This window comes from Drosophila sechellia, chromosome 2R (genome assembly GCF_004382195.2).
Source record: "Drosophila sechellia strain sech25 chromosome 2R, ASM438219v1, whole genome shotgun sequence".
Taxonomy (NCBI): domain Eukaryota; kingdom Metazoa; phylum Arthropoda; class Insecta; order Diptera; family Drosophilidae; genus Drosophila; species Drosophila sechellia.
Genome location: NC_045950.1, coordinates 2,370,655 through 2,390,111, shown reverse-complemented (window position 1 = coordinate 2,390,111; position 19,457 = coordinate 2,370,655). Strand labels below are relative to the sequence as shown.

The 19,457-nt window shown below is 48.3% G+C and overlaps 1 protein-coding gene across 2 annotated transcripts in view; it reads right to left on the bottom strand.

Moving 5' to 3' along the window:
* Nucleotides 1-1,457: 1,457 nt before the first annotated feature.
* LOC6619136 (mucin-5AC) overlaps nucleotides 1,458-19,457 on the bottom strand; it is a 30,020-nt gene continuing 12,020 nt past the window's right edge. For both annotated transcript variants that reach the window (XM_032715870.1, XM_032715871.1), the window contains exons 3-4: nucleotides 11,555-12,031; nucleotides 1,458-8,137 (exon numbers count right to left, since the gene is read on the bottom strand). In XM_032715870.1, coding sequence (XP_032571761.1) covers nucleotides 2,026-8,137; nucleotides 11,555-11,859 — 6,417 coding nt within the window. In that variant the 5' untranslated portion in view covers nucleotides 11,860-12,031 and the 3' untranslated portion in view covers nucleotides 1,458-2,025. The remainder of the gene's footprint in view (nucleotides 8,138-11,554; nucleotides 12,032-19,457) is intronic.

The window sequence follows — 19,457 nt, the reverse complement described above, 5'->3', positions numbered from 1 at the left end:
GTAGTGGGTGCACACGGGTACACTGCGGAAATTGGCCAGTGTTGTATAGGACCTCGCAGAATTATGCAATTACGAGTAAGCTACATCAGTTGTGGTTGCCAACCTGCTGCTGTATCTCTGACTTCTGACTTTTGATGGCGTTAATCTGTAGGCTTTCAGTAATCTAGAAATTTTATGTGAGTTAACAACTTGGACTTTTCTCCAGTGTGCCGATATGCATGGGGTTGGGCTTGGGGGCGTCTCCGCTTTCTTTTGGCTGATACGTTTTGCGCCGTTGCAATCCTTCCCCAGGGGCAATCGTCAGCGATGGCTAAAGCCCAGACAAGAGATTTATGCGCTTGCCAAGCTGCAAGCAAGCAAACGGACAGCAATTAATTTGCATTCTGGTAATTAATTTTGCATTTCTCCAGTCCTCTTTTTTCCGCTGCTGCTGTGTGTGTGTTTGTTTGCTCAACTAGCTTCCGTTTCTTTGGTGCCATGCAGAATGTCATTTGCCAAATTGCTGTTTGCGTTTTAAAGTCCTTAAAGGTAATCAGCCGTGCGCCGTATGTGCTGCTAATAGAAACCTGTTGCCGGTGGTACAGGTAAATCAATCAGAAGGCACTAAATTGCATCCTCTTGTTTGCAAGGTCTATTAATTATGCAGTTGGCTGACAAACTCTGGCCAGCAAGCAGCCGGTCAATGAGTGCTCCCAAAACACCGGACGAAAACCTTAGCATTAAAGTTCCAATTTTTATATCCGCTACTCTTGAAAAGTATATACACTGTATATATTCTTGATCCGAATCACTGGCCGAGTCGCTCTGGAAACACGCCTCGATCTGAGGACACAGCATTTCCAAATGCGCACTGCCACGCCCCCACTTTTAAACAAGAGAGAATGCTAAAGTCGAGTTCCTCGACTATCAGATACCCAGATCAGATTTTTGAGAAATGCCGGCTTGGCAGTTTTGGGCGTTTTTAGGGCGTTAGAGTGGGCATGGCAAAAAGTTTTTTGATAAATCGAAAGAAATTTAGACTAACAAAATTATGAAAGAATATCCAAAACATGGCAAACTTCTGCCTGTCATATACTTTTCAACTTATCTAGTATACCCTTTTACGAGCAAAGGGTATAAAAATGTGGACTATTAGGACTATAGGACTATTATTGTCTTGTGGTTCTGGTCTACCGGTTACCGGTTACCAAAACCATTTTGACCACGCCTTTTTAAGCTCCCACACTTATGAAATAAATACAATTTTTTCATTTTATTTCTGATTTTCCCAATTACTTTCGATATGCGTTCGCTATTCCACTAGCTAGGTAACGGGTATCTGATAGTCGAGGCTGTCGGCTACCACGCCCCCAATTTTTGTGATGCAAGTCCACAGGTAAGGTCGACTGTTTAGAGAAACATTCTCGCAAGGTACTTGGGTACCAGTTAAAATGTGAGTAGGGGTGGGTTTGCTTTTAGGTAATATGTGTTTATATTTTTTATTAAGAGTTTTTATTTAAGCTTACATAATAGCATACATAACTTTTAGTTTGCGCAGTTGTAAAGTTTATTTTACTAAATTACATTTGTTCAGTTGCCAAAACATTGACGCATTCCATGATTGCATTTGCATTTAATTTTCGATTGCGTTGGCAATCGCCGCCTACGTATTTGTTCAACATTTGTTTGCCAATCCGGCAATTGTTTCAGTGAACAATAAGGGAAATAAGAGTGCAGTTCATATACCACGCCGCATCTGCGTTGTATGCCGCACATTAAATGCAAGCCAGAAAAATTGAAGATATATTTACGCAAACTGCATTTAAGTATTTAAAATATTTGATTTCATTTTGGCAAATGCAATCGCTTGCTGCACATCAATCTCGTATCGGACCAATCCATAAAATTGGGGACGCGGGATTAAGGCACAGCAAGCAGGGTTCATTACAGATAAGATTATCATTATGCGTACGGTATAAATTCACTAAGTCACATTCCAAGGTTTAACAAGAAAACGACCCACACTTGCTTGTGAGTCTTTTAGCTTCACGGCAGCAGTCGGGGGTTAAAGCGCCCCATGAATAGAATCATACCCGTTGGGTTGTGGCGCACAAAGTACAAGAAAGGCTTGTCGAAGCGCAGTCGTGGAGCGTCAGGGACACGAGCCTGACGTGGACGGAGTGGCAACGGCAGTTCCAAGTATTTCGGGTCCAGAAGGTCATCGTAGAAGCCCCGTCCCAGTGCAGATTCCTGCACCAACGAGCCGAAGTCCACGACCCTCTCCGAAGAATCAAAGGCGTCGTCATCTGTGGCATCTACGTCCTTGTTTCGCTTGCGCAGTGGCGGCGCGGGGTACATTTCCACGTGGTGGTGTTCCGAGATCTTCTCCTCGCCGCAGGTGCTGAACGTGTTGATCTGTATCATGTCGGACAGGAAGATGTCGCGATTTCCGGCGCCAGTTAGACCTCGCAGGTCGGCAAAGTCAGACTTGAAGAGACCGCGCAGCCCCATCTTCTGCAGACCCAGAGAGGCGTTAACGAAAGAGCGGTGTGAAAACCGCGGCAGTTGCACCTCCATTCCTGGGCGATCCATAAGGGACGTGAGCAACCTATGCCAGGCCTGCTTGTCGCTAAAGGCCGTCTCCACTAGACTACGCTCCAGTCGGTCGAGGTTGTCCATCGGAGAAATGGAGCTCTGGTGCCCAGGCATTACATAGACTGTGCTAACAGTGTTCTCAACTCGACCGAAGGAAACGATGGTGGCGTCCAGGCTGGGTTCATACCCTGCCAAGAAGCCGGAACGGTACAACACTGCTGGAATAGGCACGAGCCTGCGCTGGCGAACTGTAGGATGCACTTGGAAGAACATCTCTCCATCACGATCTGTGGTGGAGCCATGCGAGCAGTCTGTCTGGAAAAGATTGGCCGAGATGGTGGCCAATGGGCCGTTTACCCAAACGCTATTTGTACGCAGATACTCAAGAACCTTCCCCATCGTGTGGCGTTTTACCAGAAGGTTGGTTCGACGTCTCACGATGTCGTTCACCACGTGGAAATTAACCTCCTCAACATGTCCGGCGTAAAGCTGCTGGGTCTTCTCCTTAAAGAAGGGTAGAATTTTTCCGTTCGCCCTATCGCTGAATATTTCGCGGACAAAAGCAGCAGTCGCTATATCGCTGTCCGTAGCTTGTTCCACGGAGTTGGTTATATTCTTGAAGATGAGATGCGGATTGAAGGTGACCATGTCGTCCAATTTCAGGATCTCGTTCATCTCGCCAGAAGTGCTACCGCGCGCCCCCAGAAAGACCATAGAAAGCATGGATGTGAGAGCAAACGGGGATATGACCAAACTTCTGGCGGAGCTGATCTTCTCCGAGGTTATAGCTCTCCAGTAGCTAAAGGCCAGCTCGTTGCAGAGGCGGGCGAAGGATTGCAGATCCTCGTCCATCATCGCGGTGGAGGCCTCCAGGCCCTGAGAGGACTCGGGACTTGGGTCTAGCTTTACGGGTGGCCGAGTTGATTGCGTGGAGCTGGCCATCAGATTGATTAGCAAAGGTGGCCGTTGGGAGGGCCGCTGCTGGCTGAGCATCGATTGACTATGGATCGGGACTTGTAGTTGGACCGGGTCTGCCTTATTCGCATTGTAAGGCAGCACCTTTGGCGGCTGCATATCCAGTTGGTTGTATCCCCCCAGAAGCGAGGGTTGAACGTAGTAGGAAACTGGCTTTAAAGTGCTTAGTCGCTTTGTTGTTGGTGGAGGGCCACTAGTGGTAGTTGTTGACCTAGCTGGGGCTTCCGTAATGGTCTTTTTAGTAGTGCTCGTCGTTACAGTTGTGCTGCTAGCCAGCATGGGAGGTATGTGGTAAGCTGCTTGATCATCCTCGTCTTCTTCATCCGCTTGATCTACTGGTGGATTTCCGTAGTTAGTAAAGGGCAATTTCACCTTGTAGTTATCCTCGTCTGATTCAGTTGCGCCCTTATCCTCGCCGACCCCTTCGGAACTGGGGTTCAGAGGCCTTACTACAGTCGCTGTCGTTTCGCCTAGCTTTACGTAGGGATCCTCATTGTCTGGCTGTATTTCCTGGGCACTTGTGACTGGCTCCGCACTTTCAGCATCCTGTTCTTCCGAAATGGTAGCTGTAAGTTCGTCGGAAATTTCTTCCATTGACTCGTCATTTAGTTGTTGCGACTTCACTGTGCTCAACTCGATTTTCTCAGTAACCTGCTCGGAGCTTAGCGACATGTCAGAATCTGAAGATGCCAAGGACATATCACCGGGAATTTGAGTGACCGGTGATTTATCCTCCTCCCGTTCTCCGCTGGGTGGATACTGATACTCAGGCTGCAGTTGCGCGGCGTTGGTGTCAGTGACCTCCGCCACAATTTGGGCTTCTTGCGGCTGTGGTTCTAAGTACACGTGCTTTTCCGTTGTTGATGATTGCTCTTCTTCCTGGGCATCTTGGTAAATATTAGTTGGTAGTGTTATTTCTTCTACCACGGGCAGCTGCGTTGTTGGCCCAGGCTCTTGCGACGTCGAAGGCTCGGGCTCTGTCGCCTTTTCTTGGATATCAATGTTCGGCGTCAGCTTCTGCTCCATGGTATCATTTTTAAAGAGCTGCGGTAGTTCCTCTTCATTTTCACGGTTCGTGTTGCTTTCAGGGATGGTGCTATAGGTATTCGTTGTTTCTTCGCTGCCGGAACCCTCCTCGCTAGAAGTGGTCTGCTGGGTGGGATCTTGTGGTTGAGGCTCGGTGGGTGTGCTGTACTCAACACTGTCCACATCAGTGGTTTCCACGGAAGGGGCTTCTGTGTATAGCTCCTCTGTCGTTGCAACGGTTTCCTGCCCGACGGTCTCCAAAGTTGGTTGAACCTCTATTCGTTCATTGGCAAAAACTTGCTGCTCCTCATCTTCGTCTTGCTGTTGCTGCGCATAAATCTGGGACAGGGATAAAATCGGTATACGGTGGGTGCTTGTCTCCAAGTGCGTTGGACTTTCAGGCAAAGCTTCAGGATATGAGGATTCCTTCTTGAACGGACCCGCGGTTGTTGTACCGTGTGTCTGCTCTATTGGGTTTACATCCGTTTTTTCTATGTTTGGCTGGAGCAAAAAGGAGGTATTCAGTTGGGCGAAACTGGTCAGGCGATTGGAATCGTCGGCTGGTTGGGCGTTTGGCGGGAGCTTGTTTTGATCGCCTTGGGTTATTTGCTGGATAACATCGGATATAAGGAATTCCAGCTCATCCTTTGTTTCGTTCGAGTTTAAAGGAACGTCTGAGACAAGAGTATTGCTGCCGTCAACTAACGTTGAGGCCACAGTGGCCGCCTGGGTCTGGAAATTGGCCATTGATATTTGGTCCGTGGGCTTGAGCATTTCCATGTTGAGTTGCTGAACGAGGTCGGCGATCAGGGGAGTTACTTCGGTACTGTCCATTTCAGCGACTGTGCTGGTCTCCGCGACTGGAAGTCTAGTGGTCTGTTCTGTGGTGGCAATCGCTGCAGCCACCTCCTTCTTCACTTCTAGGTCGGTGGGGTATGATTGGCTAGCTTCTGATACGTTGTCGTTATCTGACTCTACAACAGACTTATCGGTGCTTTCGTCGACTTCATCCACTTGTGACATCTGTGTAGTAACTAGAAACTGTGTCAGTCCGGGCAACTCGGTGGTCTCCGTCTCCTCCTGTCTGTGATCATTCTTTATGTGCTGCAGTGGTTCCGGCACCCTTGTTACTGTAAAGTATTGTGGTCTAGCGGTGATCACTACTACGGGAGTTTGGTCCTCGTTTTCACTCTCTAGGCTGCTGATGGTGGTATCTGCTGGTTGCTGCTGGACCACTGAAGATTCTGTGAATTCGGTGATATCCTCATCTTCCTCTGAGAGCATCGTGGCCAAAGTACTGCCGCCGTAGTGGGAAGTAAGCGGCTTGTGGCTGGTCGATAATTTGATGGGCTTGGTGGCGATTGTTGTAACAGGAGAACTTGAAGTCGTAGTTGTTGAAGTTGTTGTTGAAGGTACGACTGCTACTTTCTTCTTGTTGGCTAGTGCCTCTATCTCGAGCTTGGTCTCGGCACTGTCGTATTTCACCGGACTTGCACCAGAACCCTTGTCACCATTGTCTGACGTCGACAAGTCCTGGGTAAGTGACTGCACTATTTGATCCATGGAGAGAATCTGATCGGGCGAGAGCTGTGGAGCTGACGATGCTGAGCCAAGGTTCAATTGCTGCTGCAGTTGCGACAGCGAAGGAAGCGGAGTCTTTTTCAGAGGCTTATGTTGCACTGGTGGTGGAGTCAGTAAATTAGACACATTTTGGACGGCGTCATCGTCGTAGCTTGGTAGCGGATAAAACGGTTTGTATGTGGTGGTCAAGGAATGAATGGCATTAACTATGCCATAGGTCTCGGTTTGCGGTTCCCCAACAATTTTACTAGACTCAGTTGTGGTGTAATGAACTGGACGACCGAATCCATGATTGTGTTGCTGGGACTGTGGACGGTTTGCAGGTTTGTTGTGCAGTTTCTGATGGTGTAATGCTGGTGGTATTGCCGTGGTCTTAGCAGTGCTTGTTGTAGTAGGAGTAGTGACTGTTGTTGTGGGCACCTCGGTGGATGTTGTTGTATATGCTTCAGTTGATGTTGTAGTAGAAGCCTGTGTTGAACTCGTTGGTGTAGGCTCTGGTTCGGAAGTGGTGCTAGGCGTACTCTCTGCCGGTGGCTCTGTAGTTTGGGTCTCAGTGCTTGTGATCACTGGTTTGGAAGTGGTCGTTGAAGTGGATACTTCTGGCGCTGGCGTTGTTGAAGTGATAGATGGGATACTTGTTGGTAAGGGCTTTTTGTGTGGTCTCTGCGGTCTGGAAGGCTTTTGCGTTCCCACAATCTGCGATCCACTAACTTCCTGGACCGGTGGCCTGGGCTTAGACGTTGGCTTGCGCTTTGGCTTGGAAGGCTTGGAGCTGCCACCAGAAGATCCTGTACCCGGTGTTCTGGTGGGTTTTCGTTTCTTCTTTTTGGGTGTGGTCGAGGCGGGTGCTTGTGTCGTTGTTGTCGTACTTTCCGTTGTTGCTGGAACAGGCTCCTCCTGAGTGGGTGGCTGTGTTTCGGGCTCTGGAGCCGGAGTGGTAGTTGTCGTCGTCGTCGTTGACGTGGTAGTTGTCTTTCTTTTCATCTTCTGCTTTCCGGCCTGAGATGTAGTTTGAGTTGTACCATCGCCGTTGGGCTTTTTCACTCGATGTGGCTGGTTCGGCTTGCGCTGCACACTAGCCGGCTTCTTGGCCAGCTGGTGGGTGAACACAACTTCTGTGGTAGAGGGGGCGCTGCTCGAGGAGGTGGGCGTGTGAATTATCTCTTGGTTGTTGTAAAATACCCTTCGTGTGGTTGTTTCCGGTCGCTCCGATGTGCTGCTCGGTTGCTTTTGGTAGATGGGCTGCATGTGCACGAGCTCAAATTGCGGCATATTCGCGGCGACCTGCTGGTATTGCTGCATTCCCGTGTACACGGACTCCATTGGGTCTAGCTCCTCCTGCACCACCTGCGGAGTTACAGCGGTAGTGCTGGGAGTTGCAGTCGTCTTACGCTTTGTCCCCGGCTTACGCTTCGCGGGCTTCGGTTTCTTTGTGGCCATCGTTGTTCCTGTCGGCGTCTTATTGGACGTTTCCAGGAGTTCCGATTCTGGCGTCATTACAATTTGCTGTGGACGCTGCTGAGGGAAAATATCTCCACCAGTGTTGCCGAAAATGGCGGGCAAAATTAGTGACCAAGACGAGGAGACGTCGGGCGTGTCCAACAGAGGAAGAAGCAGTTCCCCGGAGCTATTCTTTGCTGAGCTGGAGGCCATCTCCTTATTCAAGACATTTTGCACACTGTTCACTATGTCTTGGACATTCTTATCGGGATGGCTCTCAGCTAGCGGAGCCGGATGGATTATCGATGGTCCCTCGCCGTCGCCGTTAGCAACGATACTCTGAATCTCCTGCATGGTCATCAACCGCTTGACTAGCTCGCCGTGCTCGTCGAACGTATAGAATTCGTAGCGGTCTGGGTTAAGGAGATCGATCGGACTAGCCACTTGCAGTGATGGCTGTGGCTTGGGAACTTTGTGTCCAAGGGCATCTGTAAATAGCGGCTCATTTCCGTCGAGAATCACGGACACTGAAGGGTTTGCACTGAAAAGACAAAAAATTTTGGAAATATTTTAGACGATTTTTTTATTTTATTTTTATAAATCAACACACTGTTCTCTATGCGCCAACTAACTTTGATCTGCTTAAAGTATACCAGTTTTTATTGCAGAAGTTGTATCCTAATAATACTACGGTTAATTATAAAAGATTATGATTGTAACTTATATATTCCTAATCTGTTACATTTTACCTTCGTAATTTAAGTTTTTCTAATTATAGTAGTCCCACTATGTTAAAACACGGTCAGGGAGGTCATGAGGGTGCCGCTTAAGTCTTATTTTCACTCTAGTCCGAGGGTCAGCATGGACTGCAGCTACGGTGCCTAGCTTTCTGGCCAGGCTGTTTGGGTGTGCATTGACTCGTTATACATATAGTCCAGCGATGTTCTAGAGCTTGTCTCCGAGTTTGGGGACCTTGAGATTGCGTTCGATGTCTCAGGTTCTCATTTACCAAGGAGCCTCAGAAATCCTTCTCCGAGGCTTCCTCTAAGCTTCTTATCGAGGTAACCTAGGCCCATTGGGGCATAGGACGCTTTCTTGGGGAACTTCAGCAGCAATTGGGTTGTTGACGATTTAAACCCATCCATCTTCCAGGCGGAAATAACGTTTTCGCTTTGTTCAGTAGTACAAATCCTGCATGTTGTATGTATAAATGGTCTGCTACTGCATACTCTTTCTTTTCCATAGCCTTTAGGACAAAGTTTACTACTTAGGGATGCAAGTGGAAACCAAAATGGAATTTCGGGATCGCATTGGTAACATTCTGGCAAGTAGGCAACCCGTTAAGGATCAGCTTCTCCATCATTTTTCCCAGGAAAGGGAGTAAGAGTCAACGTCTGTCGGGGTTTTTCGGGTTTACGGATCATTATTGTGCTCGCCGATTTCCAAGGTCTCGGAAAGAATACTTCAATAAGGATACAACTTCAACAAGGAACTTTAATGCTTGACCTGGTAGCAGTCTAATATTATATTGTCCAGAAGATCTGCTCTTGGAGCTTCCTTGGGTGATAGTTTTGGTATTAGTTTCACCACTTAGTCCAGTGTTACAGCACTAGCAGGTAGGCTAATTGAATAGTTTTGTAGTTCTCCAAAGTGAGTGGAGAGGTTTGTATCCACGTCAGTACCCAAGCTATCCAGAAAGCTATCTATTTGTGTTAGCTTTCTTCGAGCTAGAGCCTTATGCAGGCAGTTGGCAAGTCATCCCTTGATTTCTTTGTAACCAGTGGACGTGGTCATGGTGTTGGCAGGCTAGATATACAAAGTCTTTAGGAACTCTCGTCATATCATCTTCCTATTCTAGCTGTTTTGCATGCTACACCTATAAATAAACGCCCACGTCTACTTGCCCATAATTCTGACACAAAAATATTCAAATCCCATCCTGAACAATTGAGTGAGGTCAATATGCAAATCAGGGACGGGGTGGATATTGATAATGCCACCAAGCTTTTCATGAGCAAAATAAATGATATCTACTAAAATATTGGCACTGCTTGAGCTAAAACGAAGATTTCGAAAGATATATGCTAGAACTGTGGATTGCGGCTTATTTCACCATTCGATTTCGTGGATATTCATTCTTTTTCCTAGCCGTCTATCATCAACTTAGCGCTGCTGCACATTGTACCTAGGCGAGCGGGAGATTCTGTGTATAAAGCTGTTTAGGGGATGTATCGTTATCGTTTATCCTTGTCGCGTTGCATACTTGGCGGCGCAACGCTGCCATTTTAATGGAAATTGAAAACTATGCAATAGTTGGAGAAAGTCACGCAGTCAGCCAGCCATCCTCCTCCAACGGACGCAACTGCGTCTGTATCCCTATCTGCATTTGTGCAGCGCTTAATGCAAATATCTCGGCACACACTACGCTTTACATATGTTATGTTGCGTCTGTGAGTGCGTCTGTATGATATGAGTATGCAAGTAATTCCGCTTGTGGCATGAGCACATCATTAACATTTAAGCACGTGAGTCGAAGCGTGCTTAGTCATATGCAGCTGCAACACACACACTATATATGTATGTATGTAGGGACACACACACATGCAATCATATGCCATATGCCATAAGCCGGGTATGATGCCTCGTCAAAATCATCAGCGCGGTGGAGGCAAATCCGTTCATGCGAATATTAAGTGCAGAAATGTGTTGCAATGGGATTAGGACGAAAATATTCGGTAGCATTTAAGTGAATTTTCCACTGCATCCCAACGATTTGCAGCTTAGTCCGATCTGGCCTTTGGGGCAAATATAAATGATTTATTGACTTATTTCCAATTAAATTTTTAGGTAAGCATTGCCGGCCAAGTGACGTTTTGTGGCACAAGACCCAAAGAATTGGTTTTAATTGGAATCCAGAGGGCATTGCAGCACATTCGAAAATACATGTAAATACGAGTATTGCAGTTGCGCCTGACTGCTTTTGCTAGTTGCCAGCACGGAGCTGCGAGTCATCAAAGTCATTATCATCGTTATCACCATCACAGGCAACAGCTCGCAGTCATTACCGACGGTGGGTGGGAAAAAAGGAGGGCGAACAGCTGACGCAGAATGTAAAGAGTGGAATTAGTATAAAAACCTTAACCCGTTAATATGAACGTCTTTGGGTCAGTTGAGAAAACGAAGGGCTGCCACAGAAAACGAAAAGTGTGCCCATAAATTCGGTTTACCTGTGGTCCTGTGCTTATTCCATATCTATTGATTAATGCTAAGCCGTTTTGGGGCCCACTTCAATAATTGATTAGCATTGATTTAAAGTTAATGAGCACTTCATTTGGACAGCGTTGTCTGGCCCTCGATTGTGGCCCACCTTGCCTGGCTACACCACCTTCTACCTTCGAACCGACGCCAACTCGATGGGATTCCAAACGCGTGCCACAAAGTATGCTATGCTTTCCGCCCGCTCCAGCACGCTTTGCGGCCTGAGAGCAAATTAATTAAAAATACTAAGGCGAGGGCCCAGCCTGACCAACCCACGCCCTTCAATCGGAACGGCAGCTACAACAAAGCAGAAATTCTATTTCAATTAGTGGCAAAAATTGCAAAAAGCTGCGCAAACAAAAGATTTTCCTTAGCAACAGCAACACCGATGGAAACAGCAAACAAAGGGCAAGAAAAATAGAAGTGGAAAGATAGCGCACCCTTCTGCACAGGAAATAATAAGATTGGAGATTAAAAACAATATAATCCAGCTCAATCTGATAATATTTAAGTATATTTCTCTCGCTTATTTTTCGGAAAACTAATCTAATTTCGATACTATATTTACTATTTATACTAGGCGAGTCGGATATTTGAACGAAGTTATTTTCAGTGATACTCGCAGTGGTAAGAAGTTCAGTGTTGATTCCCTAATTCTGATGAGCGTAAGTCCCAGTGCAAAACCCGTGTGTGTACTCACCTGGAACCTATGACTTTCTTTGATGACTCGGTTGTCTTCTCGTGCCGGACATCGGATGCGGATGTGGATGTGGCCAGGGAATGCTTGGAACCTTCTTCCTCTTCCGGAAGGGGTGAGTCATAGACGAATGCGGGCTGCATGTGCGGACTGGCGGAGTGGCTCCGCTGACTGGACGACGACGAGGTGGTCACATAGGTGACCAGTGCCGGCTGTGGCTGGGTGTTTGGATAGCCCAGAATGCCGGGGGTGGCCAAGGGTAGCATGGCCCAGAGCCAAAGCGCTGGAAAAGTGCGCGGCAGACGCATTGTGGAGTGGTGAAGTCCCTGCGCGGAGCGGGCGTTTGTTTGTGTTTCAGCCTCGTTCTAATCTTAAAATGGCTTTCCTCTTCCTTCTGCTTTCGAGAGGTCAGGACCTTTGGCTCACTGAATCCGATTGGTGCTTGGTGTCGAAGGACGCTGCATAAACATCAAGAAAAAGCTGCAAAGTGGAATAAAAAACTAATTAATGAAATGTTAATGAAGGCGAGCGTAAAGAATGCCGTGGAAAATTTGCATAAAACGCGGTACCCTTAAAGAAACTGCGCAACTTTAAGCGCTTAAGCGGCACTGCAGGAGGTGCATTGTGGATGCGTCCCGCTTTTAGGCCCTATCATAATCAGGCGTCCTGGCAGCAGGCAAATTGCCAAGCACCTGAAACCCGGCACGCTAATGCGCCTGTAATTATGCTAATAATAACGAGCAGCCACATGAGGCGAGTGGGTGAAGTAATGCCATTGAAGGCGGCGTCTTTGCAGTAAAGCATGCTTTCAGTGCCGTGGCCTAAGTGCCTGGCAATTTGGCCTTAGGCGTGGCAGTATGAGGCACTGCCTCCCGAAAATGGCCGGCTGCATTGCGGAATGCGGAATGCGGAATATACCTGACGGAAATTAGAGATTCGCAATATCTTAGAGCGGCTGTGAATGGAGCAGGGAAGACCTGGAAGATCAATCCGCCTGTAGGCACCGGGGGAAATTACTTTATTTTTATACAGCAACCTCCTTTGCTTCTTTGCTCTTGTCTGTCACTTGCTATCAGCTTCGAAAATCTGTGCCAATACTTGGCTGCCATTTTGACAGTTTTCCTGCTCTGCGCTGCGGCACTAAGCCTCTTCTGTACGCGTGTGTGTGATAACACAAATGAATTGACAATGGCGCGACACGAGGGAAACAACAAACAGGCAATATGTTAATAAGCACAATGGCCAACAGCGGCAGCAGAGCCGAAGAATGCGCTGACAACTTAAAGCCCATGCTGTCAAAATGTTAGCTAACAGAAACGTATTCCGCCACCCTCACTACACGCACACACTGGCACATGGCACACGGCACATGGCACATACACGCACGTTTCCATCCCCCACGACCCTTGTCCTTGTGAGCCCGACAAGTTTTGCCACATCACGTATACGCACCGAAACGGGCGATGAAACCAAGTCATATACAGCAGATAGCCAAACAATTCCTGGCCAATGTGGAAAAAATCGCCTAAAAATACCGAGGCCTGCCCATAAAAGTATGCTCGTTGACTGGTTGCTGACGGCATTGGCACTTTTAGTGCTATTTTTGATTTTCTCCGTTCGTTTTACGGCCGGAGAACGGCGGGAGGAGTACGGGCAAATTAACATAAATCGGGCGTAAATATTTCAGAATAGTGCGGGTCTGGTGTCACAGGGGCTCACGGTCCACCGAGATTTGCGACGAAAGGCTCGTCACGGCCATAAGTTGGCAATTGATTTGTAACGGAAAGTAACGACTGTCAGTGCCGAAAGCGGGCGACATTGAAATGTAAATGAAATGCCACTCCGCAGAGTGGCTCACCCTTTGGAAGGAGCTTCCTCCGAGAAGTTAACTGAGGTGAGGTGCCAGAACAGATTGGTCGGACGGCCATTGTCTGGGGCGACAGTGATGGCGAGTGACATGACAAGTGGTCGACAAACACAAAGAGAGCGCCGCACACAAGCATTAAAAGCTGAAGAAGTGCGCCTGTTCAGGACCCCATCCTGGAGGTGGCCAAGATTGAACCTGACAGCTGTAGAGACAAGCAAACGGATCGAAACGAGAGGAAATGAGACCGCACCGCACGTATTGGACGTTCGTTTAAACAAATCACTCCAAAATTTCCATGTATTGGGGCCAGAGCAAGCAGGGCACCTGAAAAGGTGTAACATATGCAAATAGTATGTGGAAGGGAGACTGGCAATAAATCAAACGGCAAATGGTGTATTTAGCCACATGACATTTCGGGGCATTTGGCTGGCAGACATGTTTTCAATAACATCTCCCTGTTTCAAGCAAGAAATTACGAGTATGGCATTAAAATGACAAGCCAACAATGTTTAGCTTCCAGTGTTCGCATATTACCGATATACCTAAATACCTGAATCAACCACAAATAAAGAGGACAAGCGGCGAGGTAATCACACCAGGACTAGACCCGAGTGTGTGGCAGTGTTGTATAAAGTTGAGAGGAGTTTGCGAAACTTCCGAAGCGATCATCGAAAATGTGTCACGTTCCGTGGGTTTGTCGAAAATTAAGAATTTCAACCAAGGCGAAAGTTTTCTTGTTTCGGTTTGTTTTTTGCTTGTTAGCCGCTGGTTTCTTATTGCATTTACTGTCCCTGTACACACAGCCGGAGTGTCGAGCAATCAGTGGTCTCTTGCGGCGAGGAAATTGAGGAAAATCGCATTTCTTTTTCCAGCGATTAGTCAAGGTCATAGTCATCTTGAAATTGCATAATTTGGACCAAGCCGAGCGCAATCGCCACTCACGGACGAATGGCCCTACCCGGAGTATCAGCAATCTGTTGAGTCCGATTTCTGTTTCATCGGTTTTTCCGTTCCAGGAAACGCAGCCAAGTGTTGGCCGACATTTACACGCCGCTTTCCACTGGCGGCGCTTGGCTTTTGTCTTAAGCAAGCCCCTGACCGGTTGCTCCAGGTTCCTCCAGAGCTCGCACTTTCCGTACTTTCACACTTTTACAACATCGCGGGTGCTGCTGAGGGTTGGTGTTCACCATACACTACGCTAACAGAACTTTATCGCTCTGTTTCCGTTTCCGTTACGTTACGTATACGCTCCCGAGTCCCCGAGCGTGGCCCCCGACGCTCATAAGATGTAATTTCAGTCTCTGACCCTGCCGTTCGCCCAGCTTGAAAACTTTCCTTCTCGTGGCCAGTAGGTACATCTGATTTTATTTATTTATTTCGATTTGCGCTTTTCTTTCGCGGAGAGAGCCGGCACACGACGGGCTATTGTTCTTGGGTCCTGGTCGACGAAACCATTTCCTTCCTCCTGCCCCACAGTGGGCACTATTGCTGTGATTTTCTGAGCTAATTGTTCAGCTTTAACGCAATTATCATTGACCTGAGTGAAGAGGGATTGTTCTAAACGCAAATTATTCCACAAATTTAAGTTTCTTTGGAGCATTTTGCCAATATGTATTGCTCGCCTGAGGTCATGGTGACACTGTGTTGATATGGCTCATGCTACCGACTGCTGCTGTGTTTCCTGCAGTACAGCTGCTGGCAGTTGAGCGCCTCTGGCCGGCTAATGTGCATTTTATTTTCCGCCCCCAGTGCCACTGCCACTGCCACTGCCACCGAGCAGTGCTCAGTCGATTCATTGGCCATTTACTGACTGCCAGTGCCACATCCGCACAGGTTCTGCTTTGGCATGTGCATGACATATATTGTTTTGGAAAAGATTTCGCACGCCGCAGGAGCTCGATATTATGCTCGGCATTCCATTCCCATCACGTACATATCTCGCTATGCCAATCTTCATTTGGCTATGAAACTTTTCAGCTGCCATACCCCTTATCTTAGAGTCTATTCTTCGCTCTGACTGTTATTGTTTGCGCGGATCGAATTTTGAGAGGACGTAGGTGGACTTATATTAATGCTGCCAAGACTCCGGACAAAGACTAAGGTAGAATCTGTCTGTCACTGGCACGCCACTTCACTATAAATAAATCCCTGCGCCAGCACCCACCCGAAGCTCCTCTTGGCTTTATAGTTTTTCAAGTTTCTGCGGCTCAACAACAATCGCCTTGCCTCGCATTATCCCACTTCGCACGTGTAGCTCATCGGGCTTCAACCGCCCGCCCATTGTCATCGTCGGAGCTCCAGTCTATTGAATGGCTCTGTCCCGATTCGATCCCAGTCCGGACACGTTTCGGTTCCTGCTGCCGGGGTGTCCAGCTGACCGGTTGTCCGGTTACGCTGCTCTGTCGGTCAGCTGCGCCAACTGCCAAAGTTATGGTGCTAAGGCGTGAGCGGGATTAGGACACGTGGGTCCCTGGCCTGACGGCCGCCGTTAGGAGTACACCGCTCATGGCATTAATTAGAAGGACCTTTTCAGGCCTTCGCTCGACGTACACGTGATTTGTAAGTGCAACCTGATGTTGCAACAGCGCTCAACTTTCAGCCACGCATTAAGCGACAGGCGGGGTTCTGATTGCCGCAATTTATCAAATGGCGCGTGCTCGCCGCGCATTGCACTCGCCTAGGCGTACGTCTTGGGGCCAGGCCACAGTGAGCTCCAGCTAACGACAACCGGGCACATCCGCGCATTAAATAATAACGTTAAAGCTTTAAACTGCGAATAAATCGCTTCAAATTAAGTAGAACGGCAAACAGCGATGCAGCTTTGCTGCCTGCAGCGCTCGCGGTCGCATATTTATTCGGATTGGAATTGATAAAGGCTTAAATGAGAGCGCCGGCGAGGCCGCAAACAAACGACAGGGGAATCAACACCAGGCCGTGCTTAATCCATTATGCAATCGCCTGCCATTATCACATTTGTAATATATTTATTGTAGCGCACTTACACTGCTGTCGCGAACAATAATTTACGCCTTAAAGCTGCGCCGAGTTGGGTCCACTGTCATAATTATTCTCCATTTAAACGTGTGGCCCGTATGCGAATGTTCGGATGGGATAGCTTGGTAATTCTGTTGCCAACTAGCGTGTCCTTTTTGGCCCACACCATTGTATTCCACATGAGCAACCCTTTGCGCTTGGCCACTCCGTCGGGGGCTGTGACACATGGAAATGCCTGGGTCCGAGAAACCCGTTGTCCGAAAGGAAAACGAATCTCCCCGCAAAAACTTTGATTTCGCACAAATTTCGCACAACAGCAAATTTTCAATTTATAATCAAAAACAAGCTGGTAGGAGCTGATGGGAGCTTGGGCGGAGCCCAGGGATCATTGGGTTTGCCTGCGCCTGGCTGTGGCTGATTAGTATGAACATGAACCCCAAGAGGGGTTCACAGCCGCCCCTCTTCCACTGACCGCCCCGCAGCCTTGGCACATTCAATCATCAGGCATTCAAGCATTCATTCATTCAATCCCGGACTTTATAGTCAACAAACTGTAAAAAAGGACCTTGAAAGGTGCACAAAATCCTTTTACTCTGCTCCGTACAAATGGCGTCATATCCTTTCATGCCCAACTGAGTTTCTTCTGGTCAGTGTTGGTGGCCTCCATCGCACTCCACTGCTCTCTCGGATTGCTTGCTTTGGGTATGTGAATGGGTTAAGCTCCCATGAGTAAGTTTGCACCGAGAGTTTCCCCTTTGAGCTTATCCCAACACTCGTTCATTGGCTTTTTTCTGTCGCCCGCTGCGTCATCCTCTGAATGACGATGGAGCACACGGGCGTCACCCTCATGTTGGCCGTATCCGTGTGCTTTTGAGTTATGACTCGCACAATCACTTGTCCTGTTTTATCAGCACGGCTTAATTGCCGAGCTTTCAAGCCCAACTTGGCCGCTAGTGCGAAGGCCCAGGACTGATTAGTGCCCGCAGTGTGTCAGCTATTTCCAGTGCATTAGTCATGTTAATTAACCCTAGGCGAGGGCTTTTCATAATCTAGTTGCCTGAATTACATTACGATGTGCCCAAGCCCAAGATGAGTTAAATCTATTATTTAACTGCATTTTAAACTCACCGACGACCACGGCAAAGGAGAAAGTATGCTACGCTAGGCCCAAGTCTGTCAGCTGGGCATCGGGTAGCAGGGACCATCGGAACGGGAATCCGAAGGGAAGGGTAGCCATTCTCGGAAGGATACACACTCACTCACTCCGTGTGCCTGCACAGAGGAGCGCAGGTTGGTATGGGCTATCTGTGGAGCTGTGGAGCCAAATCCAAATGCGGAGGACCTTCCGGCCAAAGGCGCTAACTACTGGAATATAAACATGAGAACATATTTCATGTGGATCTGCTGGCCAAGTCGGAGCTGGGTCCTGGAACTGGGTTCTGCAATAGCCGTTGAACGCGTGGGCCTTAGATAAGATTCCATGTGCTGTCACAACTACCGCCGCCATGCCTTCGTTCCTGTTTCAGTTGCAGATGGAGGCGGGGAAACTGTGTAGTTACCCAGGGGAACTTTTTTGTCTCACTTTACTTTGGGACAGATAAGCGAGGTGGTGGCCAGAGGAAGGCTACCAAGGACGCTAAATGTGTGGACAGTTATGAAGATTTGTGGTATAGTCGTGTGCATGGCTCACACTAAGGCAGCGATATCAGGACTGATAGCCTGGTTCGGCTGAGCAGATACCCTTTACTGCATTCGGCTTCTATCCGTTCGATGAATTATTGACCTTGTAATTACAAGCAGAGGGAGCCAAATTTATGAAGAATATATTGAATTCATCGAGTATCTAAAGTTTTTCCGGCTCGGTAAGCTTGTCGTTCATTAGAATGCACTCCCTTCCGCTGGCTTCGACAGATAACAGCTTCTCTGTGCCCTCTGGCTTCCTAAAGCACTCGATTTGGATTAGTCAGTCGAGCATTGGCAGAGATTTGGAAATAGAGAGGACTTCTTAAACGGACTGCGACCTTAAAGTATCCTTGCGGACCTCCAGAGGCGTCGCCTTTCATCGCACCGCTTTGCTCCAGAGCACATAATTTAGTGCCTGCAGTTGAGGTTCAGTTTCGCCAAAGCAGCTTTACCTATTTTGCATAATTTCCGTTGTTCCCCCGCCGTCTCCGCCTCAATGACAGCGTCAACAGCAGCAGGAGCCGCAGGAATATATGCAGCCGCGCAATGCTGCCCACCACCCCGTCCTCCCTCCCCGTCGGCTGTGGTGCATTTGGGCCGCTCCGCCCGTGCACCCTTTAGACATTAGCCTGCTGTTTAACATTTTATGCTGGCCGGAGTAGCAGCAGGTGCTCCGCTCTGACCGGGCTCGTCAAGTCGGGCTTGTTTACTCTCCTTGAGATGCGAGTCGGGCTGACTGCTGTTGACACAGTTAAACGCTGGCCCATTTGCTATGCGAATTTATTGTGCCAGCGACAGGAAGTTGCCGAAACTGGCGTTCTGACCGCACAGGGCTTAAATACTTCCGCCCGAAATCCCTGGCTAACTCAATTAGGACCCTATCGCAGGCCCTCCTGCCAGCACGTGCATATCTTTGTGGGCTCAGGTGTGTACAAGTTTATGAACTTTGCTGCAGAGAGTGCACCCCATCGCAGTCATATGGACGGACTGCATGTTAGGCAAACACGCAACGCATTTTCGCACTCACGCAAATTACCAAATAAGCGACGTGCGAATTTGCGTATGTGTGTTCGTCCCAGCATGTGCGTATGCGTTTGGGCGTGGGCGTGGGCGTGGCTCTGCGAGTGGGCGTAGGAGTGGGAGGGGGTGAGGAAAGCTGTCCGCCAGCAGCGTTCAAAGTTTACCTTTGGTTTTTCGTGCAAATTTGATTTGGTTTCCGCTGCCTGTGCCGAGGAACTTTAACTTCCATTTCGGGCACCAGCGCTCGTGATTTCGGGCCTTTGCTCTGCGATGCTGCATTAGGGCGGTCCAAAATGCTAAAATATCTGAGAACACTATGCTCTCACTGTTTTAAGTGGCAAG